Source organism: Cottoperca gobio, chromosome 1, assembly GCF_900634415.1.
Source record: "Cottoperca gobio chromosome 1, fCotGob3.1, whole genome shotgun sequence".
Taxonomy (NCBI): domain Eukaryota; kingdom Metazoa; phylum Chordata; class Actinopteri; order Perciformes; family Bovichtidae; genus Cottoperca; species Cottoperca gobio.
In genome coordinates this window covers 18,321,281-18,346,767 of record NC_041355.1, presented here as the reverse complement: position 1 = coordinate 18,346,767, position 25,487 = coordinate 18,321,281, and the positions used below count along the sequence as shown (strand labels likewise).

Genomic DNA, 25,487 nt, shown 5'->3' with positions numbered 1-25,487 from the left:
TCATGTCATCGTGTCGAGAATTAGCACATTTGGCTAAACTGTCACTTTTGGTTGTTAAATATTAGTATAAAAAAGAAGAAAGAAAAGCACTCGTACATCAGCGCTAACTCTTTCTGTGTGACGAGCAGGGAGGAGGAGGAGGAGGGGGGGTTGAGGGGGATTGACGGCAGATGCCTTTGCAGCAGCAGAGGACTCAGGAGGATGTAAGTGTGCTGTTGCGGGACAAAATGCGGATAGGACTGTGCGTGAACACCGATTTGGCGACGTTGAAACTGCCGGATGTCGTGGATGTAGCTGTTAGTAAAACTATCAAGATGGGTCTGTGAGTGAAAACGCCGACTATCTAAACCGCATTGGCGAGAGGAAATTCTTAACTAGTTTATGCAAGATGGATGAGACAATTTGGATGGTGCACCCGTGCAAGGCTGCCTCACTTCTGAAGAAACTGTAGTTGCTACCAATCTTTTCCTGATTGACACAGCTGGGATATTCTGCTGAGATTGATCGCCCACACAACCTTGGTAACGATGGAAAGTGGAGTTTTTCTGACCTGTCTGGATCAATTCATGCTGAGCCCACTTGTCACTTGGGTAAGTAATGCAGAATAAAGCTCTGATGTGATTTCCTGCCTGTGATATCAACCTGTCATCCTCTATAATGTACTCTTTGTTATTTAGGTGAGGACATTTGTGCCACATGATGGGGGCATGTACTTGGATTTCTCTGAATTACTGGATGGAGTCTTTTTGAATGACATAATGACACAAATGTAAGTCACCTCATGCCACAATTTTGTTCTTGCAGTTTGTAATTCATCTGTCACATTTCTAATCTAGGTTGTGAGCAGTGTTCCAGGTAGATATTCAGATTAGTAGCCTTTGTTTTGAAGCCGTTGATATAGCATTTGATGATGGGATTAAGTACATATTCAAATACTGGAAATCATCCTAATTAAGTCTTTGTTCTAAGTATTGGGTGTCATCACCCCCTCATGTCATCCATAGCAGCTCCTGATACAGTATCAAGCGTCTGCTAACATTCTTATCCAAGCACCAACAGTGCTGTCTTTGTCACTCTGCAGTAATAAAAGGATCTTTGTAGTCTGCAGCAGTCTTTAAATGCAACTTCCTGATTACTTTACAGGTTAGGGTTTCTCAAAGAAATGTTAGAATTTGCATGAAAGTTACAGACACTAAGGCAGCGGTCCCCAACCTTTTTGCACCACGGACCCGTTTCATGCAAGACAAATATTGTCAAAACAGAGGGGCAAAACACACACATAACAAAACACACAATAAAGTGCAAAACATATAATTAAATATTACATAATGTAAATGTAATTATTGCATTTTATATTATGCACTTTATTTCATTTTTCTAAATATAATACCCTGCAGGATAATGTAAATAAAATGTTTACAATAAATATTACCAACACAAAAAAACAACATTTTATTCATTCTGTGCGGCCCAGTACCAAATGATCCGCGGCCCGGTACTGGTCCAGCGGCTGGTGGTTGGGGACCCCTGCACTAAGGAACATCACCCCAAAGACTACAAATGGTCCAGTTCTGCCAAGACATGAGGGACATCATAGATACTGTCAAGACGCTACTTAAGAGATTATGATGTGGGTGCCTTATGTTCTGAGGGAATTACCCTCACCCTTAAAAAAGACTAACTAATGCAATTGGCACATCACTGGTACCCGCAGATAAAAGCTTTAAAATACAATATGGCATGTGGTAACCTAAATTGTATTAGTGAATGTGTACATGTACAATGTGTAATCACGTAGAAAGAAATATGTGCATATATAGGTAACGGCCAAAATGTGTTGGAAAATATTAGCATCTCAGTTATTGAAAAATTCAATATCATGCATCCCTGATTTACAACATGGACTGCAACTAACGATTATTTCAATTATTGTTTAATCTGCCGAATACTTTCTCGATTAATTATCTATAAAATGTCAGAAAATAGTGAAAAATATCTATCCCAGTCCAAGTTGTTGTCTTTAAATGTCTTGTTTTGTCAGTCTAAAACCCAAATATATTCAGTTCAATATGATATAAAACAGAGAAAAGCAGGAAATATACGTGAGGGATCGAAAACTGCCTTTTCCACCATTTTTGCATGAGGAAAGATTTATCAATTATCAAAAAAGTTGCCAATAATTTTTCAGTCGATCGACTAATTAGACGACTTATTGTTAAAAAACTGCTGTGATCTGACAGATGGCAAGACTTTAGTCTTCCTGTCGGGTTGGCACTTCAGACATTAATGGTAGAACTGAAATTGAAGAGTGCAAAGAAAGAGTAAAAAAAAACAAAAAACTGATGACCCAATGCACTTGTAGATAATGCTGTCTAGCCACCCCGGGTCTACAGTATCCATTCATCCCACTTATCCCCCCGGGGTCACAATAACCAGCTCTAAATGCAAAACAATGCTGTGCCGAGGGGAGGGGAGGGGAAAGAGGCGGGATAATCTCAGGGATTGGGAGACCCTCTGGGATTAGGGCCTTGTTGCTGGTGTTTAGTAGCACTGGGACACAGATGGGAGGGAGGGAGGAGGCACAGAAACAGGACAAACAGCACAGAGATGGAGACAGGCAGACGAAAAAATGTGATGCACATGCACAGGCATCATCTCTGTCTCTCTGTCATCTATTACGTCTTTCTGACTGTCACAACCATTACTTTATTGATTTATGGTACGATGTATAGACGTGACTTCGGTCATTTCTGCTGACCTCGATATTGCCTGTTGTTGTGTTTACATGTATTTTTGTTTACATTAAAATGTCAACAACATTTTAGCCAACATGATGCCATTATAAGAATTTGGTAGCTCATTTTTCTTAACAGAGCCCATTTTATTTATTATTTTGATTGTGTGGTTTTATTTTATTTATGTTTTATTCATTTAGGATATCTTTTAAAAAAATGTCACATTACAATTTCTAAATATTCTTAAAGGTTAATTTCTCTTTTAAAGGGTTTACTTGCATTATTATGCTATTATATGATCATTGTTTCAGTGGCATAAAATCTTAAAATGACAATAATATCGTATATAAATCGTCCAACAAAAATAGTTACCGTGACGTGCTATCTGTCTGTCTCCCTCTTTTCTCCCCAGGTATACAATACATTTGTTTACAAATAAATAACAATTGATTGCAAGCGAAATCCCTTTGCTTGCGACTCTGGTTGTCTGCACACAATAGGTTTCCTTTCCTGAGCAACAATGTGGCCTATATAACTGCACAAAGGTTCATGAATATGTTTTCTGCTGGTCTATAATGTTTCACAGTTCAACCCCAGACTACATTAGGCCTGAGCCAACAGCCAAAGAATCCAGCTAAAGGATTTCCTTTGGGTGGAAAGTCTAATGCCACCCCATTTGGCTCGAAAACAGTGCGTCTTGTTTGCTGAAAAGAATGACGTCACACGGGCTAAAGTTAGGAATGAATAGAGACCTCATACATGTTTTAATGGCGACCCCTGAGCAAAGACTTTTACCAGCTTGCAGCTTCCTTCATTCCACTCCACTGACAGCCGTTTGTTTGTTTGTTAGTGAATAGCAGAAATGTCAAGTATAATGCCTTTATGCTGTCTTCAGAAATCCCTCGGCTACTCCTCAGGGTGCAAACAAAGTGAGCAGGGATCCAAGTCAGAGGATCCAGAACCTGAACTTCCTCGTCCAGCAAATCAAAGCGTATTATCTGGTGAGTTTTGGATGTTTTTGTCCCCTTGTTATATAATATAATATGTTATATAATGTATCCAAGCTGCAGGCTGCTAAACTTCCCATCTCTCTCTAAATGGGATTATGATATCTGAACATTTGATTTTTAAAGTCACGCACACACTGGCTCACACATGCGCCCCCCCCGGATAGATGTTCGATAGGACTTGTGTCCGAGCAGATCCACTACTTCTTCTTAAGATGCGTGCCCTAAATATCAGCCATGTACACATCTGTGTAATCAGCACTTGGGCGAGTTTAGAGCGCAGCTGAGAGCCACAGTAAAGCTGCAGTCAGAGCCTCAGACAGACAGAGCTTTAAAGTGACACATAAATGCACAAGATTCACCACTGATGTTGGAGCTTGGATTCGCTGTCTATGTCAGAGTCATTAAGTACAAGTCGAGCTAAGCTTTCTTCTGCTAGGATCACAAGAAAAGTAATTTCACTGACGACGGGACAATCAAATTCTTCAGATTAGCACCACACAAGAAGGATGGGGCTTTTACAACAAGTTTGTGTGTCTGATATCATCATATCTAGCCATTGTTTATAGTTATCCTTTGGTAAACACAGAGGGATGTTACTTCTTAGTCACTCTCCATTAGCTCTCCGTGCGAGGACCAAACGTCAGAATTAATTTGTGCCTGAGACAGACTGCAGCTTTTTATTAATGCCTTTGCAAGTACAAGTACACTGCAGTAGAAGTGAATGTAGGGCAGCTCTTGCCTTTTTTTTAACTGCTGCTATGTGAAAACCACATCCATGCTGGCCCACTTGTGGTCATGTTTATGTTGTAAGGTCGGTTGAAGTTGACTTTACTCTATAGCCATGCTAGCTGCTCTATACGTTGGTACAATGGTACTTGAGCTACATGCCAATGTCAGCATGCTAACATGTTTACAAAGACAACGCTAACATGCTGTTAGTTTAGGTTGTTGGCATGCACACATTTGCTAATTAGGCTGATCATTAGTTTTGAAGGTATTTTGTAATAAACCAAAGTATTGGACAAAATACTATTTTGACATGATGATGGCAGTAGAGGAAATGTCAGGGACCACCAAAATCATTCGGACCCATCTTATGGGAACATGAATGTTTGTAACAAATTTCATCCAATTCTATCATATCATGTCAGATATTTTACTGAAAACCGAAAAAAGGTAGCTTCATGGTTGCACTAGAGGAAAAGTCAAGAACCACCTAAATTAGTATGCTTCATCCTCTGGTGGGCACAAATGTATGTACAAAATAGTACAGATTATATACAATAACTTTAGCAATCCATTTAATAGTTGTTAGATATTTCAGTCTGAACCAAAGTGGTGGACTGACCAATCGGCATTGCCATCTGGCGTGGCTAAAGAGCCTTAATGCACCGTCTCAAAACCCATTGAATCAACTGTAAAATGCAACAATATTTTTGTTAAATGAAATTAAGGAGGAACAATGGTTTTAACTGACAAAGGCATAATAAAGATTCAACTGGAATTAAACTAAAAGGCCAGACCTCCACCAAGGCCAAAGGCCCCATCTCGCAATGTTAACGAAAGTAAAAATAATTTGTGAGTCCGCCCCGTGATTCGGGTCCACTCCAAAGCGTAATGGGTTCTTCCTTGGTGCATGCTACACCCTTCCACCAAGTGTCATGAGAATCGGGAGTGTAGTTCTTTCTGTAATCCTGTTGACAGACAGACCAAAAAAAACGATTGAACAAAATAACCTCCTTGGCGGAGGTTACAAGTTGAACAAATTGATATACAGTAAGATAGTGGGTTTAATCCTCAACATTATTTCAGTTGTTATACTCTTCGCTTCCTCAAAACAAGTTTCCCGATCAGTCTTACCTCATACCTCTAAAGACTAGAGAGGGTGATGGGAGATTCATGGCCAGTAAATTGAACTTTCCTTAAAGGGTCACAGTGGCTCACTGGAACATGTGACTGTATTACATCAAAGACTAATTGATCCCAGTCCACTGTGGCTGTTATCCATCCATCCATCCATCGTCTACCGCTTATCCGGGGTCGGGTCGCGGGGGCAGCAGCTCCAGTAAGGAACCCCAATCTTCCCTTCTCCGGGCCACATCCTCCAGCTCCGCCGGGGATCCTGAGGCCTGAGGCCAGTGAGGAGATATAATCTCTCCACCGAGTCCTGGGTCTTCCCCGGGGTCTCCTCCCAGCTGGACGTGCCTGGAACACCTCCCTAGGGAGGCGCCCAGGTGGCATCCTTACTAGATGCCCGAACTACCTCAACTGGCTCCTTTCAACGCAAAGGCTGTTATGTGTATGGCAATTAGTAATAGTTTCCTGAACTTTACAGAGCCACTTTTCCTCATTAGAAGCTATTAGCAATCATTATTACATTGCACACACACACACACCAGCACACATACTGTACACACACGCATGAATGCCACTCAAGCCTCATGTAAGGCTGTACCAAACACTTTTAGTGGATTTCACCACTGCACCGGGGAAACTGGCGACGTCATCATCTCATTCAGAGCACTCCTCCATTCCTTGGCTGTGTTTCTATACATGTGTTTAAGCAGCTGCTATGTGCTGTACATACATACGTCCCTGTCCATTCAAGATCTTTGGCCAGAGTGCAAGAAGTGTTTTATTCAGTCCTTGTCTCAGTTAGGGTCTAAAATGTGCTTATCTTCCTTTTTTTCCTCCACCCATCTCCCTCTCTGTATTCTCTTTTTTCGCAGGATAATCTGAGACAATTAATCATGATTCCTTTGCCAAACGTGTTGCTGCTTGGCAGGACTCCTTACTGTGGTACGCTCTTTTATTCCTCCTCTCTGCTCTCTTGTGGAGCTGCTAAGTCAGTATGTGGTTGGAAGCCTGATTAGCCTGTTTGCTGATACTCAATAAGCACTGCATTGATTTCCTATGATTTCCCTAAGATTAGGACCTTTGTTGTATAGATTTAGTGTCATTGCTAAACTGGTCAAATAAGAACATCTAAGAGAAAATTAAGAGTTTATTTAACAAAAGTATATATCCATTGGTCTTATAGCCACAGAAAACATATGATAACAATTACCAAGAATGTAAAGACTTCAACTTGCCTCGCGCCAAAATACTATTCCCAGACCAAGCATTACTCAAATGTTATCAAGTCTTCCATTAGAAAGGATAACTCAGCAGCATATAGTTGAGAATATATGGAGGCCCTTCATTGATTATGGTTAAGGATTTTGATTTAACAGATAATCAAGTGAATGACAGAATACCGTTGTCTAAAATTGTAGATTATTTTGTATGTATTGCAATTATTTTACTACATTTTGTATAGAGGACCATTTATTATAATAGGATTTTGCATTCTTTTTTCTTTCTTTCTTTTTTTTGTGTGGCAATGCAGCAATGTTTATAGCAATTTTATGTAGTGTTATATATTATATACATTTGACTTTCATGTAGTTAAAAATGTAGAGAAAAATATTTTGGGGAAACTAAGTTTAACTTCTGTCAATAATTTAATTATTAATTGCAATAAGAAAATGGCAACAATGCAGCGTGTGATCATCTTTAGTGAAGCAGCATTTTTCCCCCAAAAAAAGTCTTCCCAGCACTGTAGCGATGACATATATATGTTTGAGTATTTCCTCACAGACAGACAACGTTAGCTCTTTGATACAGTTCCTGATACAGTTTAAATTCAAATTGCAGTCCATCAGTCTGATAACCACACAGCCTTGTGATGTCAAGGCTTTGGCGAGTGATGACCCAAATTCACCAGCTAGAACTCTATTCAAGTTAAATCCATGCCAGCAGCCCTCAGCACTTCAATCTGATAAATTCTATATCAGATAAGTCAACCTTTTTTTTTCTCAACAGAACAAAGTCTGGAGGAAATGAAGAAGTTTTTGCTGCTGCTGCTGGGATGTGCGGTTCAGGTAAAATCCTGGCGATTTATGTGCAAAAAACCTGAACTGGCCTGCATAAGCTGTGGAGATCTAAATCTGTTTCAACTTTTATTTTCAGTGTGAGAAAAAAGAGGAGTACATCGAAAGGATCCAGACGCTTGACTTTGACACGAAAGCTGCTGTAGCTGCACATATTCAGAAGGTATCTGACTTTATATGACGTGAGCTTTGAAATGACCATGCTGTGTTGTGCAGGGAATCAATGTGTGCATAGTCGTGCTTTTTAAATTAAGAAATTAAGTAGATCAGATTACAGAAAATGCTAGTAATATATATATATATATATATATATAAATATATACTATAATCACCACAGATTCCATTTTAATTCAATAGTTACTTGATTTACAACATTTGATCAATTGAAATACTGTAAATACTGAATATGCAAAATGCATTTTATTTGCATTGAAAACATTTTGCGATGCGTCCATTTCTTTAGTATAAGGTGACACAACACAATGGATTATGTTACCAATTACAACAATTGTCATGTAATTTGACCCAATCCTGCAAATACCGTAATACAGTAGATTTCACAGCCAGCAGAGTTAATATTGTCAGTTAAATATATTAAGAGAAATACAGTTTATCTGAGAATCATGTAGTAAATAAAGTAATAAGGATTTATAGAGAAGTGAAAGAAATAACAATCGCAGTCATGTTGTGCTACCCTGACTGTCCCTGACCATGTTTACCAGTTGACCCTCAGTCAGGAGAACGTGCTGGATCTGCAGTGGTTGGAGTCCAGCGAGGTGCATCCAGAGGAACTGGAGGCCGTAGCGAGGCAGATGGCCACGCACCTGCAACATGTGCTGGAGCAGAGGGACACTCATCTAGAGGTATATTTCATATATTTCATCTTGTATTCTGATTGTTTTAGAGATGCATATTAACTCCATGTTTTATGTGAACCTGTGTATGAATCCAAACATATTTTGTACATGAGGTTGTATTATAAGTGTAAAGTGACTACAAAGTGTGCATGATGCACAGACTTTGAGAGGTAAATTGGGTGTTGAGTCATTATGCTAAAGCTAATCTGTAACGTGTCCTTTTTGCAGACGATAGCAGACTTAATGCAGGAAAAGGAAGGTGTGATTAGCTTGCTCAACAGCCCCTCCAGCCCTCAGTCTGGGAGCTACTCTCCCAGCATGCAGCAGCAGACGGGGACTCAGCAACACCTGGCGGTGGAGCTAGCTGACTCTAAGGCCAAGATCAGACGACTTAGGCAAGAACTGTGAGTACAGTTAATATTATTTACAAAAACAAAACAAAAAACAATGCAGTTAAACAAGAAAATATGACGGCCAGTGTAAGAAAAACATAAATAATTGGGAGAATGGGGGGAGGGGTAATATTAATATTCCGTGTAAAAGTTCTGAGATTTTGAAAGATGGAAGTGGTAAATATCAGAGAAAGAAATCTGAAATTAAAGTCACAATTTGACCTAAAATGGCACTAATACACCGTCTTAAGAAAGCATGAGGGGGGGAAATAGAAAAACATATAGTTTACACAATCAGGAGAGCAGAAAAAGTTCAAAAAAGCATCTTACTGCAAACACGCCAACATTCTGAGCTCTAAATAAATGTAAATGGCATGAAATCATAGATACACACTGGTAGAAGTTTTCCTGTCCCACAGTAAGTGATTATTGAGTTTATCATAGTATGAGTTTCACTAAAGGATGGATGTTGGTAACGAGTTTTCCTCTCCCCTGGGGAACTGCCAATTGAGAGTGAATGAGAGCCAGAGAGAGAGAGAGATACTACAGGATAAGAGATGCCTCTGGGAGTTTGGCCCACATTACTCCCAGCTTGGCAGGTTCCATGGCTGTGCACCACCACTGACCCACATTGTAATTCAGCGTGTACATGCACACGCACACACACACACACGCACACTAACCCTGATCCGATCAAGATCTCAGTTCCATCGTTGCTCTCTGTCCCATCTTCTCGGCTGTATTGTTCTCTCTTGTTGGGATGCTCAGATTGACATACTGAAGCCTCTGAGCAAACACAATGTCACTTAAAGCATCATGTAAGGCCCTGGCCTTAGACCGTTCTTTCATGAGCATATATACATCAGAACCTGCAACAGCTCTTCCTACATGCATCTGTTTCTCAACATGTGGGAAAGGGGAAAAAGTGGTTTGAGGAGCTTTATGTTGGAATCAAGTATGTGTTAGTTTGTAACAACATTAATAATGTACTTGACGTTTTGAATTTGCGAGCATTTGAAAAAGGGGTATTTGCGGTTTTTAAATATATGTAAAAGTATGGCAGAAATGCTAACCGGCCCGCCTGCTTGTCTTTCTGCACTGCATATCTGACCAGAGAGGAGAAGAGTGAGCAGATGCTGGACTGCAGACATGAGCTGGAGAACATGGAGACAGAGCTGAAGAGGATCCAGCAGGAGGTTTGAAGACAGAAAAGACTAGAAAAATAATGAATTGCAGCTCCTTCTGATGGTGACACACAGTAACCTCGTGACCGCTCTGCAGATTATACAGATTATTGCACACCACACGTTGCTGCAGAGCAGTGCTTAATAACAGCACATTTAAACCTCTGAATTTAGAGATACAATCAAAGCTTTTATGGATTTGTCTCAACGGGAGATGTCAATTTGTATTATCAGTTTAATCCTTGTGCCTGTAAATGTTAGCATGGTTTATATGTTTCCAAAAACCAAACATATGTTGCAAATGAAAGCAGCATTAATAGATTTTTTTTTATGCTACTTTGGGGCAGCGGACAAGCTAATACAAAATTGACATATGATCACGTTATTATGTTGATATGTCAAACAGTGTCCTAGTTATACATTCAGCAGACACAGAGCAACATTAGCATTCATTTGTAGTCGTGTTCCTGTCCACCTGATGAATGTAAATCCAATACTTTCCTTTTTGTTCTAATTTTTTCTCGACCAACCCCTGAGCGGTATATTTGCATTTTAGGTACTACATGCTCCACTAGCTGGTTGCTAACTTTGTCTGTATGCCTTTTGGTGCTAGGCCGATAGCGTGAAGTGGGTTTATCAAAGCTGCCTGCTAAAAACAGCTGCAAAATGAGGTTGATGAGATCTGTGAGACACAACCAAAGACAGTAAAGTAGCGGACCGTAACAGTGCTAAAGAGGAAGTGCAGAGTTGGTTGATGATTCTCTGTGGGTTTGCCATCACCCTTTCACATTACAGGTTCTCATTTGATCTATTGCTAATATAAAACACATTGATCAATGCAGCTTTAAAGACATATTATGTTCATTATTAGGGTTTCTATAAGAACATGTTTACATACAAAAAACTCATTATTTTTCTCATACTGTCTGAATATACCTGTATGCACTCTCTGTCTGAAACGCTCTGTTTTAGCGCTTTTTTCTTTAAGCCCCCCTCCCAAAAAAGCCCAGTCTGCTCTGATTTGTCAATGTTTCCGGGTCTTCCACATCTGCGCTTTTGCCGTCTCTGCACCGTCATTGCAGCTGGGGAGTAACTGTAACAGACTGTAGCTGCACTTTCTACCATATATATTGTATAGTTGTGACATCACAACCTGACGGTTCATTTAAAGGCAAATCTTCTGAATAGGGTGTATTTCATTGCGTTTTGATACTTTCACAGTATTTATAGAGCACTTGGACCTTGAACATCCAAAAGACATGGAAATCTAACTTTTTACAATATGGGACATTTAAATATAAATAATAACAAACTGAGACTTGACATGAAACTCAAATATGCTGAGATACACTTGAAGTCTTCCAGGAGTTGAACTAGTATAGAAAGCCTTTAAGTTTTCGCTATAACCCACGCCTCTGTCTGAACCTTCACCAGAACTCCCAGCTGCTTGTAGACGCCCGTGCAGCCCGCACCTACCGTGACGAGTTGGACGCCCTGAGAGAGAGAGCCATAAAGGCGGACAAGCTGGAGAGCGAAGTGGGACGCTACAGGGAGCAACTGCACAAGATGGAGTTCTACAGGGCCAAAGTGGAGGTGGATGCAGTCTTAGAAATGCTTTACCAGTTAACTTTGAGACGTGAATTTTGATTATACATGCTTGGAACTTAGGAAATCATTTAATACTCTAATGCAACAATCACATATTGACAAATTTGTTTTGGGGTTTTTTGCATTTCAGGAACTAAAGGAGGATAACAGGGTGCTACAGGAGACCAAAGAGGTGTTGGAGGATCAGTTGGCAGGCTGGAGGGCACGGTCAGATAAAATCCACCAGCTGGAGAAGCACAGTCTACTGCTGAAGGCCCGCGTCCACGACATGGAGCAGGTCAGACATCTGCACACGATGAGAACTCAACATTAGATGCCCGAGTCCTCCTTTAGATTTAATGATCATCCGGTCCTTTCTGCGGCTGGACAGCATCTGTTCTTGTACCTCTGCTGATACTTGTGTGTCTCCACTTCAGGACCGGGAGGCAGATCGGAGGCGCATTGAGGAGCTGCAGGAGGAGAACCTGGCTGTGTGTTTGGCTCAAAGAAGGAGCATGGAGGAGTCCCAGCACCTGGGCTGGGAGTTAGAGCAGCTCTCCAAGACCACTGAGAACTCTCAAGGTAAGAGCTGGTGATACATTAAGTAATGGGATAGTTAATGGATGGGAACTATCCATTAATTGGAATTAATGATTGGAAAGGTCGGGTAAGGTAAATTATGTTAGTGTGTTCATCCGTGGATATATGAGTGCTTTGATCTACTAGCGCGTTTTATCCACTTTTAAGATGATTTATCAGGGTGAAAAACACTAATGGAGCTTTGAGCACCACAAGCCGAGTGCCATCTAGTTCCATTATAATGGAGAGGAGGCAGACATCGCTACGGCCGATATCTATTCCAATAACACTCGGAAACTCACACCAAAACAATCTAGATTCATAAATAGCTCTACAGCTAAGAGGAAAAACATCTGATTTTGATTTTGGGCTGAACTCTCCCTTTAAACATCTGTATGTGCCAACTCTTCTACTACTGATCCTACAGACATTTAAAAGGCTAATTGAGTCGAGCTAGACTCAACAAACGTTTAAACTGCACACAGACATAATGAAAGTATCCACAAGTGTGTAAGAAGAGCACATTTAAATGTTTACAACTAGTTCTCATGCCCTCCAGTTAATTGCCACCATGTGTTTGTGTAAAGGCCAGCAGACTCTGAGCGAGGAGGTGAGTGAGAGGACACGCAGTCGCATGCTGAAGCTGGAGAAGGAGAACCAAAGTCTCCTAAGGACCTTAGAGGAACTCAGAGCTGCCGCTATTAGCAACAGCGCTCAGCCCAAACATGACCACCAGGTGGTCTGTAGCGGCAACAACTGTACCTCATCAACAGATGAACCCACGGGGCTGCAAACCACCTGCTCAAATATTGAATACTGCACTAATGTATTCCCACTCAGCACAGTAACACAGCAAATGCTGAATGGAGGTTTAGACTGCCATCAGCAACTCCATGCAGAAGATCTGGAGGACGTCCAGAGTGAGATCGTCCTCACAGATAATCCAGACCTTCATCTTCAGGAGAAAGGACAGCTAGAGGACGGAGGTGGTGGAGATCATTTCAAAGAACTGATGTCTGATCTGGAAGTCTTAGAAAACCATCACAATAGGCTCCATCGTTTTGTTGGATCACGTGATCGCTCCCCTGGCTCAAAGGGCAGCAGTCCCTGCCACGACAGCATCTTCACAGGTCTGCCAACACGTTCCTCCTACGCCAGCAAGCACACACATCGGCTGGAGGCCAAGTGCAGAGCCCTGGACACAGTTAACCAGCATCTACAGACTTCCCTCGATAACACTGGTAGGTACTTTGGATCAAATCAACATTAAAGGAGTACTTCTCCCCGAATATGACCATTTGTATGTCAATTACTCACCCCGTCTTACCTTGAATTCTTGAAGAATACTTTGTTTTTCTTGCACGCCTCCGCAGGGAACAGAAAATCAAAAACAGGGAAAAGTATTGATGAATGGAAGTAAATGGGGGCCGCGTATAACAAAAGCAAAACTATATGAAAACATCTGTTTACAAACCTTACAAAACATTACAATGTAATACATTAAGGACTCGCCTGGACGTGTAGCGCACCTGCGCAAGTGTGAGATTGTTTATGCAGGAAGTTTTTTAAATAGTACTGTTTTAGTGAAAGTGCATGTGTTAGAGAAGTAGTGAGCATACGTCTGGATGAATGAGACTTAGATTATACTGCACGAGGTGTGTGAGAGTTTGTTAACGGATGTTTTGATGTAGTTTTGCTGTTGTTACGCGGCCCCCATTTACTTCAATTCATCAAGACTTTTCTTCGTCTTTTGATTCTTTGTTCACAGTGAAGGCGTGCAAGAAAAACAAAGTTTCCTTCAAGGATTAAAGGTAACACGCGGTGAGTAATTGATAGATTCAGTGATGCAATTGAATAACTAATTAGTGTATTTCTTTCACCCACCCTCCTGCTCTTCAGACCGTAAAGTACAGCGCCTGGAGGCAGAGGTTCAGGAGCTGGAGGCAGAGAACCAGAGTCTGCAGGCCACTTTAGAGGAACTGAGAATCTCCGCACGTCGCCTGGAGCAACTGGAAACAGAGAAGCAAATCCTGGAGCAAGAAACCACAGTCCTGGAGAGGGAAAAGAGGCAGCTAGAGAAAGAGAATCGACGACTCCGCCAGCAGGTAGGTAGGCTTGTTATTTTAAGGGAAAGGTTGCTAACCTAAGGTAGGATAATGTTTGGATTCAACGTTTCCCTTGAAAAAAATGGCTACTGTTCTACCTTTCTCTGTCTCAGGCTGAAATCCAGGAAGCCAATTTGGACAGTAGCAATGTCTGTATGGCCAGCCTGGAAAGGGACATGCGTTTTCTAGTAAAGGAGGTGGAGGGATTAAGGGAGACTGCTGAGAGGGTCAAAGGCCTGGAGAGAGACAACAGAGAACTGAGCAAGCAAACTGCTATCGACCAGAGGACTCTGGCCACCCTCAGAGAGGTGAGGAGAGGAAGCCTTTGCTGTTTACGTTGACTAAATAAATAATCTGCCCTGTCCTACCTTGACATTTCAGCAATAATGTACTTATTTTTTACAGCAGAGGTGTGCTTGTTATTCAAAGAGGTGAAGAGAGGGAAGATTAGCTCAAAACCTGTCTAACCTGCAAAATCATATATTCATCAGGCAATTCATCAGATGTAAAGATGGTCTAGTACCGAAACGTCACTATTGCTTTTTTTTTTGTAAATTTAACTAGGCCTAAAGATTAATACCATGTCCTATTAGGGCCATTGTAGGTCATTATCCCCTGATAATATTCCAAGAACATGTATTGAATTTCAGAGATTAAAGTCGTACATTTTCAAGAGAAAATACATTTGCAAAAATGTTTACCTGAGACTATAAAATGATACATTTGCAAGAAAAAACTTTGAGATTAAAATCAATAATTTGGTAAGAAAAAACTTGAGATTAAAATCAATAATTTGGTAAGAAAAAACGTGGAAAAATTGTATTTGTCAAGAAACCACATCGTTTCACTTTGCTCATCCCCATGCTCCATAAAAATACCATATAGACATATAGACATGAACATAAATAACATAATAACATCAAATGGAAGATAATTACCTTTTGGCTAAATTTGGAATTATGTCCAAACCTTGGAGGCTCAGTCTTACTACAAACAAAGATTCCGTCATTATCTCCTGACTGTCATGTTGGGTAAAGCTTTGCTTACATTCTTTCAACCATCTGAACAAAAGACAAGAAAAACCAAAAATACATTTTCCTTAACAGTAAAATTAAATTAGTTAGAAAAATGATGTAAAATGTCAATGAATGTCTCTTAATAAACAGCAACATATACTGTCCGTCTCTAGGAGCTGGTGAGCGAGAAGCTGAAGACCCAGCTAAGAAACAATGAACTGGAGAGGCTGGCCCATGATTTGGAAATGAAGGTCCTGAACCAGGAGAGCTCGCAGCAGGCTGAACCAGAGACACTAGACAACAGGTGCTCACATAATGCTGGGAGTTCCCATCCTGTAACCTTTGGAGTGAATATGGTAAGAAATAAGGATATATACGTTATAATGCCACAGTTGTCTGTCCTCTATGCAGCCGGTTCAAGATGCTGGAGTCAGAATTGGAGTCGTCTCTGAAAAGATCTCTTCAGATTAAACAGGACAAGATGGCAGCTTTGGATGCTCGCCTGCAGCAATCCTCCACCCTGAACCAGCAGCTGCGGCAGGAGCTCAAGACTGTAAGTCATGTCATAAAATGTCACCTTTGGAGGCCTGTCAGTGTCACATTGGGAAAAAGAGCTTTAAAAATATTAATTGTACTGCTACAGGTCTAAGTGTTTGACCTTTGACCCCCACAGGTGAAGCTGAGCTACGAGGCCCTGCAGCAGAGGCAGGAGGAAGAGTGGACATCATTAAGTTCCAGCCCTCCCTCAGAGACCGGCAAAGCCATGAGCGAATGGCTGCGTGAAAGCCAGGAGGCCACCAAGGAACTGCTGAAGCTCAAAGACCGTCTCATTGCAGTGGAGAGGAACGTATGTGGTTGGCCTTTATCTAAGTAGATGAACTGTGTAGTGACCAACATATAACATTGTACGAATGGTTCTTGAACACACTAGCTTTTAATGTGGATTTATAATCATAGAGCAAACAATAGGCCTCATGCAGCAACATTCCCTTAAATGTCTCTTATATTTTCTCTCAATGGTCTGTTAAGAGAAGAGATACGAGAAGTCAACTCCAGATGCACCAAACAGTCTTAACCCTCCAAATCTGCTTTTACAGGTTTGCAGTTATTGTTATTTTATCAGCATAAGTAACGCCCACTAAAAACTAAGGGCAGGTGTTGTGCCGTTTGAAAATATTCTGGCACAAGCCCAACAATTGCAGTAATGAAATTGAGGTACTGTTAAATAAACTCAGACAAAGTAAATATGTGATTTTCCAGAGAGTTAATACTGGCATTACAGGAACATCTAAAAGCATTTAAGAGCAGAATGTAAGTCGTTCAGAAAAGCTGACAGATGCAATATAATCCTCCAAAGGTTTTTATAGTCTTAATAGGGATCAATGGACCAATAGTATTTCTTTAGCCAACAAATGTAATAATCCAAACTCTAACAAATACATTAACCTACATTTGATTATATGATATTCCTGCGTCTTTTTCCTATCATTTTAATTTTGTTTCATGCGTTGAACAAAGAATTTGTGGACTGTAAAAACAAGATGTTTTTTCTCATAAGAGTGCTCTCGACCACTCGTAAAATGTTGCTAAAGAGAAGAGCAACAATAAGAAAACATTAGTGAATCTCAGAAATGAATGGGTGCTAATAAAATAAGAACAAATCGTGGACACGAACAAAAATAAGAGGAAATGCGTTCTTGTATCGCTTCCTGCATGAGGCCTTTTTGTGCTGAGCTGAGGGCATGAAGTTAACACGACCTCCTGGTTTCCACGTCACATTTTACAATAATCTTCTCTTCCCTCCAGAATGCGACACTGGAGGCAGAGCGTCAGGCGATGCAGGCCCAGCTGAGGCAGCTGGAGAGTCAGTCTGACAGTCAGCAGGCTCAGATCCTCGCCCTGCAGAGGCAGGCTGCCTCACTGCAGGAGAACAACACAGCCCTGCAGACGCAAAACGCCAACCTCCAGGTGCCACTACAACACACACTATTCTCTGTGGTCCCCTTAACGTAATAGCCCCTGCACACACATACATATATTCAAGCCTCTGCCTGAGTATGAATGCAGACAGTACACACTGAAATGCTACATTAACTCCTAATCTCTTTCTTCTCCAGGTGGAAAAATCCACTCTGAACTCACAGAGTGCCTCCCTCATGGCCCAGAATGCTCAGCTGCAGCAGCAGCAGTCGGGGACAGAAAGCGAGCGGGACAGCGCCGTACGGGAACGCGAAGAGCTGCGCGGTGTTCACGAGCAGCTGTTACGAGATCACGAGCGGCTGGCAGCTCTGCACGAGCGGCAAGCCATGGAGTGCGAGGCCCTGATGGGCAAGCACGGCTGTTTGAAAAATGCACATCGCACACTGGAGCTGGAGCATCGCACAACGCAGGACAGGTGGGGGAAAGGCGCTATTGTCACGTCGTGTGGTACGAGTGTGTATGTGTTTTCATGCATGCTCACATGTGTGTATTGGTGGTGTCTTCAGGTACAACAGCCTGTTGCAGCAGAGGAACAAGCTAGAAGACCTTGAGAAAGCACTGAAGGATGAGCAGATGAGGATGGCTCTGGAGAAAGAACAGCACAGGAGCACTGCTGCAGAGTGTTGCAGGCTCCGTGACGAGAAGGACTGGTGAGGAGGCACAAGCGTGCGCCCGCTGGAGCATGTTCACACTAATGCGCACCCAGAAGAATGCACGGATGTGGGTTTGAACATACATCTTTTTATTTTTTGTAAGGCTGAACCATACGTACCGTCAGCTTCTTAACGACAATGAGTCGCTGACGGCGGATCACAAGCAGCTCAAGGGCCAGCTGAACGAGGCCAAGCTGGAGCACACCTGGCTGGAGGCGGACTTCTCCAAGCTCAAGAAGGAGTTTCAGCAGCTGGACATCACCTCCACAAAGCTCACCAACCAGTGTGAGGTACTGACTGGACCTTGTAATCGCTTCTTAAGCTCAGCACACTCTGGAAAAACACTCTTCAGAGTCAGGGCTGCAAAGGCTCGATGAGCTGACTTTATGTATAGCAGTGCAATTATAATTATATTTGTTTAAAACAGCAGAACCATGATAAGATCTCAGAAACTACAAGGAGCACAATCATGTATTCGGTATCTATGAACTCATAACAAGTTGAATATCAAAGATATGAACACAACACAATGTTAGTGTTTTTCCTCATTTTTAGAAATCCTGCATTTGACTATTGAAAAGTGAAAAGTGAGATTTTTCCTGTGATCTAAAATGTTTAAAGTTGTAACGTTAGATACTTGCCTAAAGTATGTCCGTAACAGATTCCAACACTTTAGAACAATCGGAATAACATTTTTGTCCTTATTATTCTATATAGCAGAGGTGTCAAACTCATTGTAGTTCAGGGGCCACATACAGCACAATTTGATCTCAAGCGGGCCGGACCAGTAACATCACAGCATAATAACCTGTAAATAACAACAACTCCAAATGTTTCCCTTCGTTTTAGTGCAAAAAAGTACATTCTGAAAATGTTCAAACTTAATCTTTTTATGAAACATTATGAACAACCTGAAATGTCTTAGTATTAGTTTATCATTTACACATGTGTGTTACAACTTACTGATCACAGTGTATCTACAAAGGCTTTTACGTACTTATGATCAAAACAACTAATTTTTACACTTTGCAAAGTCATCCCGCGGGCCGGATTGGACCCTCTGGCGGGCCGCATGTTTGACACTCCTGCTATATACAGTCTTTGGGCACAAATAAAAGCACTAACTAATAGAAAAATGATCTTTCTCAGGGCTGGAAGGATATAGAAACAGGATACACATATGCATTTCATATATTTTGACTTGAGTTTTCTTAAATTTTCGAAGTTGCCTAGAGCACAAAATTCTAAGACTTTAGCCTAATCAGGACAAATGTTTCCTTATCATACTAACTAACTATAGTCTTTGGGCACAAGTGGGTTAATAATTTTACGATAGTGTGTGTTTTCATACATGCTTACACGCGTGCACGTACGGCTTCTTGTATATGTGATGTGTAGCTGCTGAGCCAATTGAAGGGCAACCTGGAGGAAGAGAATCGCCACCTGCTCTGCCAGATTGAGACCCTGATGCTACAGAACCGGACCCTGCTGGAGCAGACGATGGAGAGCAAGGATCTGTTTCACGTTGAAGAGCGACAGTATATGTAAGCAAATAGGACCAACTCCATGACAAGATAATGTAGCATTAAATGAAATCTGTTGATTTACAGCATGTGACAGTCATTTGGTAATGAGCTAACACTGAGCATCTGATACTTGCAAAGAGCACAGAAGGTTCCCTATTTAGGACACTCAAAGTACAATTAACAGCAATTATAATTGATGATGTATCTATTTATTTTCTCTCTCTTCCTGTCTCTGTTCAGTGACAAGCTTAATGATTTGAGGAGGCAGAAGGAGAAGCTGGAGGAAAAGATTATGGACCAGTACAAGTTTTATGAGCCATCGCCTCCTCGCAGGTAAGTTGCCTGTGATTCTATGATTTGTTTTACCATCACTGAGGGAAAAATTACTGTGTTTTCACATTGAGCACTTTATACATTTTGATCACTTTGTGATACTTGGCTAAGTGACAAGAGTCTAATTTCAGCCCACATACATTACACTTGATGTAGACAGTTATATGATCATGTCCATAGAGTAATACAGTGAGCTCCATCATCCTCTGTATCTGTCCATGTGCTAAACGTCTTCTCTTTTTTTGCTCTGTTTTTGGTCTCCACCAATTTTCATCTAAATGCTTTGCTGTGTTCACCAGCTAGTTGTTAACTGTGTCTGTCTTTTGTTTGGTGCTGGGAAGGTGGAGTGCTGTGGGTTTATCAGAGCTTTTTCACTGAAAATTGTCCCAAACGTAGCTATGAAAGCAGAGAGCGTGAACCAAAACAGTAAAGTCGTGGGCCGTAAAACCAAAACAGGGAGCTGCAAGATGCTAAAAATGCTCTCTGTAAAGCTGAGAGGAGTTTTTACTCAAGGAATATTGATAACAGCAGCTTTAGGTATTGTTTAATCTGAATATCAGACAAATCTTTGAATCTTAAAGGGATAGTTCAGATGTTTAGAAGTGTAGTTGTATGAGGTATTTATCCTCTACTTCTACTGTAAGTAATACACTGAGTATGCATAAGTACCGCATACAACCCCACTTCAAACTATCCCCTTAACCTTCATCGTCAGTTTAGCTTCACATCTGCATGATTGGTGATTGATATCTTCTTGTATAACTGGCCTTCTACAGACGTGGAAACTGGATCACTCTGAAACTGAAGAAGTTGATTAAATCCAACAGCCGTGAGCATGGACCCGACCGCCCGCCCACACCCACACACTCAGGTGTAGCTGATCCGCACCTCCCCTGTCACGACAACAGCTCCTTCATCAGCTCAGATGGGTCTGGAGGCTCGGCATGCACCTCAGCAGGTGATGCCATGTCACCCCAACGTAACAGCAGTGAGTATGGGCACCTTGAATTCACCAGATCATCTCCCATTGACTTGGCCGAAGCGGTCTCATTAAAGTACCAAAATCCCTGCTTCACTGCTTCAGCTATAGACCAGGAAGTAAGATCATCATCAGAGGCAGGGCACAAGGATCATTCAGGAGCGTGTTCACGTTCAGTCCAGTCCACAGCACGGAGCGGCATGGGTGAACCGACAGCCACAGCAGTTTCATCTACACATGAGGCTACATTTGTGGAACAGACATCTTCACAAAACTTGACAAAACTTCCCTCTCCACCTCAGTAGTTTTTCAAGGAAACACAAAAACTCAAATAAATGGATTTGAAAGTAAAACTGTGTAATACATACATACATACATAATGCAGGTATTTTAGTGTGTTTAAAAATAAGCAGATGTGTGTCATGTCCAAAGGGTATTTTATCCTGATGCATGATGTGTGTTAACTTTCCTCAATATGTCTTCCCCATGTGTTTCTTGTTTCTTAATGTGTTTCTTCACCCCTGCCTCCCTTCTTTCCCCTTGTCTTTTCCTTCCCTTCCTACCTCTCTCCTCCCTTACATCCCTCTCTCTCTCTGCTTGCATCCATCCCTTTGTCTACCTCCCATGTGGCTGCACTTTGCTGTTAAATAGCCACCAAAATGTTTCCCCGTATGAGGAACAGACTGAAGGACAGAGAGAAAGTCAAGTCCCTCTTCCGTCGTTCCATGTGTAAGAAAGACCGTGGTCCGGTGTCTACCCTCATCTTGACTGTCGCCTTTTACTTCGCTGCTAACTTGATTATACTGAGTACGGTGGCGTTTTAGGGCCATTGTAGGTTAAAGAAACGATAATTAGGGGAGGGGGAGAGAGGTAATATTCAGAGACGAAAACTCAGAATTTACAAGATTAAATGTATGAATTTACAAGAAAATAATTCTCTATTCTTATTTATTGGGAGTTTGTTGTCCTAAATGTACCACTTTAATCTCTGAGAATATTACCCCCCTCCCCCGGGTCCTTAATTATATATATTCTTTACCTACAACAGCCTAATACGTCGTCAAGTGTATCTATGCTTTATTGATTTGTTCTACTACATGCCATAACACCATCGTAACCTTAGTTTGAGTGTTAGCAATGATGCTTCCCAGCAGGTGTAAAATCAGGAGTCATATGTTAGTAATGTGTCCGTGCCAACCTCATTTCACCACACTAACTAAACTGAATTTATTTCATATTACATATTTAAGAATTTGCATTTTTATAGCAGAGTGGCCATTTTTGAAGAGAATCTGGGGTATTTTATCAGAGGTCAAAGAAATGTTGCATTGCAGGAGGTGCTGCACGAGCTCTGCCCTACCAGGAGCCGGCTGTACTGTAGGGATTAACGGTATTAAACCACAGTTTGTGTGGTGAATGGAGAAAGCAAACCATCCCCGTCTCCGTGTTCACCACATTCCCTAGAACTACAATACCTCTTACACTCCATGACCTGTCTATCCCCCATCCCTCATCCATTTCCTACTTCTCCCACTCCTTGCTCCAACAATGCAGCCCTGAGCAGCCTGGCGTACCCCGCCTCGACCCTGCTCGAGGAGGAGCGGTGGGCAGACAGCTCAGAGCGGCTGGAAGGGTCAGAGGCTGATGTGGAGGAGGACAGGGAAAACACATTGTCCTCATCCCTCACAACATCCATCTTGTCCATCCTCCACCTTAATCCTCCCTCCACTCCACCATCTGGCCACGTCACCATCACAACCACTGACACCACCGACACTGTTCCAGATGTTTCTGAGCTCTGGGTGACAGGTAGATGATGAGGCATTCATGAGCCACTGTTTTTGTTTGATGTCATCTTCATTTGTTAGACGCTAGAATAAAGAGTAGAGGAGAGTAGAGTGAAGACGGTGCGCTCGTGTGCTCTTTCTTGTTTTAAGTGTAGAAGCTAGAAGCGTTTAAAAAAATGTCAGTCGCTTATAACCATTTGAGTGATTTCTCATGTTATGCCCCACAGACAAGGATTCGAATGATAGCGCTGTGCCATCTGGATTTGAGGACAACGACGAGCTGCAAAATCACGGTAAAGCCCTTCGGATACTCGTTTAGAGGATTCGGCCGGCATTCAGATGTATTACCAGCTCGGGAATTAGAGCAAGTCCATCAAATTGCAATCATGACCTTGTTTCATATTAATCTCTATGCTGACCAGAGAGGCCAACAACTGTTAGAGAAAGACTTAACTCTACTGCCCCCTGTTGGGCCTTAAGAATGTTATGTTGATACAGCTGATATGTTTTCATTATAGGAAGTGAAAATGTGTGTATATATTCTATTGTAGCTCCGATGAGACACTACAGGCAAAAACATCGCTCAATTTTGAGAGTTTGGGCTATTTTGCTTCCATAACATGTCTTCTCTCAGACTAGTGCAAAGAAAACATCCAAAGTACACATCTATGGTGATTATTTGACTTTTTATGAGATATTATAAAAATAATTATGACATAATACACTATTCAAATTTAAATGTTACATATTATACTACGACTTTATTCTTATGACAACACAGCACAGCAATATATTGTTTTATTGTTATTGTTATAAGTTGAGCTATAGAGACTTATTTACGAGTTTAGCAAAATGACTTTATTTTCTATTCTTGCACAAAGACTGTCAAGGCCTTAATTCCCTTCAAATTTACAAACGTTCAAGGACCTGTGGGAACCATGAAGACAATGCCTCATTTGCATATTTATAACATTTCAATAAAACTTGTAATACAAAAAAGTAATTGTCTTAATGAACGTAATCAACTGGGGATGTTTCATGGTGATATTTATGAGTTACATTTGTTATCATATTCACCTGAATACCACATCATAATCTCTTTCCAGGGCTAAATGGCGTCCAGAGTCGAGCCCAGAGTGAGAGCAGCGGTGAGTTCAGCATGAGCCTGGAAAATGAGCCATGGTCAAACGGCAGCAGCCCTATCCAGCAGCCTCCGTCACGCCGCTTCTCTTCCTCCTTCCAGCCCCCCAGCGATACCTCCACCCCCCAACACACACACAAGCAGCAGCACAGGGAGAAAGCCTCCACCATGCCCATCACCAACAAGCAGAATTCAGATATCCAGTCTTTACCAAAACAGAAAAGCCATGGGCTCTCTCAGGACTTCTGGCTCACAAGGGGTACAAAGAGCATCCGAAGGGGGTCAAGAGGGAAAGTGGCGCGCCGCTCGTCAGATTCAGTGGGCACAGTCAAAGGGAACCCGGTGCTCAATGGCATGAATTCAAAATTGAGCTCCAGCAAAGCAGAAACTACCCGAGCTTTGGCTTGTTCACCTATCACAGTGCTGTATGTTCAGGGTAAGTCATCCTCAATGTCTGGCTGCCTCAACTGCTTTTCCACCCCTCTGGGGAAAGAGGCGCGACTGAAAGGGCCCAGGTCGCCCAAAGGTCTCCCCCGAGCCAGCAGTGTCATTTCCACAGCAGAGGGATCGTCCCGACGCCCCAGTGTAAACAGTGAATGCAGGGTCAAGACTGACCCGCTCTCCGTCCAGGTTTCAGCAGAGAGCGGTGATCAGGAGGAAGCAGCGAGTCAACCTGAACCAGAGAACAGTAACAGTGAGCCGGAGCCCATTCCTCCAGTCAAACCTCCCAGGGACCCAACAGTTGTTGTTCCCACAGACGGCCCCAAACCCCCCGTGCAGGAGTCACTTCTTGGCTCCTCATTCACTTTCAACTCTGTCTTCTCAAACACGATCTTCAGCGATTCTGTGGACACGACCATGACCAGTCTGGATGCCCTCGACAACAACCAGACGTTCCTCTGTCAGAATCCAGCTCCGGTGCAGAACTGTCCACTTGAGACACGGCGAACACTGCTCAACGTGGAGAACGAGCAGAATGCAGAACTTGCAGCTGGGCTGGAGGAGGACAAGCCGCTGGCAATTGCACGAAAGCAGCTGTCAGATCAATAAATACTGTGTCGTTCAATTTAAGGGAGGAAGGCCACTTTTAATCTCATCAACCGAAGCACACAATTAACTGTACATTAATATATTTGCATTTTGTTCCACCTTAGTGTACAGTAATCTTAAAAGGTGAAAATAAAAAGAAGTTTAGATACTTTTGGTTCTGATTTCTTTTCCCACACAGCTTTAGTAACATGACCAGCTCAGATTAATATACCTGAGTTTAAGAGATTCACAGTATTATCTTCCCATTTTGTTTGTCTTTTTTTGCGCACATTTTGTTTAATTTAACGGAATGACGTAGGGATAGATGTTCTCTATTGCCCATTAAGAAATTGATTGGTGTTGGGACTCAAGCCTGTTTACCTTTACTTTAGAACACTGACAACCCTGTTATGTATATTTATGTTTGCCAAAACATTTTGTTTGTTGTTGTTTCTATTTATGTCCTGTTACTTTGACATAACTTTTAAGTTATTATATGATTGCTGTGCTGTTAGATTTAAATGTGAGCCTGGGGGAAATGTGATGTTCATTTGTGAGAAACTGTAAATCTTGTAAAATAGAATATGTACCTGAATGCTATTTTCCCTTAAATAAAGAAACCCTCTATGTAAATATATGTATTCGCATTGTCATTGTTTTAT

At 41.7% G+C, this 25,487-nt stretch overlaps 1 protein-coding gene across 2 annotated transcripts; it reads left to right on the top strand.

The window, feature by feature from the left end:
- The first annotated feature begins 468 nt into the window (after nt 1-468).
- LOC115014690 (girdin-like) lies at nt 469-25,451 on the top strand. 2 transcript variants are annotated; one of them, XM_029441721.1, is made up of 29 exons: nt 469-590; nt 678-769; nt 3,631-3,736; nt 6,475-6,544; nt 7,610-7,668; nt 7,757-7,840; nt 8,400-8,540; nt 8,763-8,938; nt 10,041-10,122; nt 11,545-11,703; nt 11,849-11,995; nt 12,135-12,279; nt 12,864-13,517; nt 14,176-14,381; nt 14,495-14,689; nt 15,571-15,701; nt 15,809-15,950; nt 16,071-16,244; nt 17,204-17,365; nt 17,515-17,792; nt 17,884-18,027; nt 18,134-18,320; nt 19,429-19,574; nt 19,797-19,889; nt 20,666-20,877; nt 21,520-21,597; nt 22,423-22,677; nt 22,883-22,948; nt 23,762-25,451. In XM_029441721.1, exons 1-29 carry the CDS (start codon nt 528-530, stop codon nt 24,844-24,846), a joined length of 5,532 nt encoding a protein of 1,843 aa, XP_029297581.1. In that variant the 5' UTR covers nt 469-527; the 3' UTR covers nt 24,847-25,451. The 2 variants fall into 2 exon arrangements, with proteins under 2 accessions (XP_029297581.1, XP_029297591.1); XM_029441731.1 differs by lacking the exons at nt 21,520-21,597; nt 22,423-22,677 and having other exon boundaries at nt 528-590.
- The last annotated feature ends 36 nt before the right edge of the window (nt 25,452-25,487 follow it).

What these genes read in the sequence shown, in the direction of transcription:
- LOC115014690 (XM_029441721.1), top strand. Translation starts at nt 528, where the DNA reads ATGGAAAGTGGAGTTTTTCTGACCTGTCTGGATCAATTCATGCTGAGC. An exon ending in TGGCAGGACTCCTTACTGTG is followed by an intron (nt 6,545 to 7,609) that starts GTACGCTCTTTT and finishes TTTTCTCAACAG; the next exon opens with AACAAAGTCTGGAGGAAATG. An exon ending in CCAGAGACACTAGACAACAG is followed by an intron (nt 15,702 to 15,808) that starts GTGCTCACATAA and finishes TCCTCTATGCAG; the next exon opens with CCGGTTCAAGATGCTGGAGT.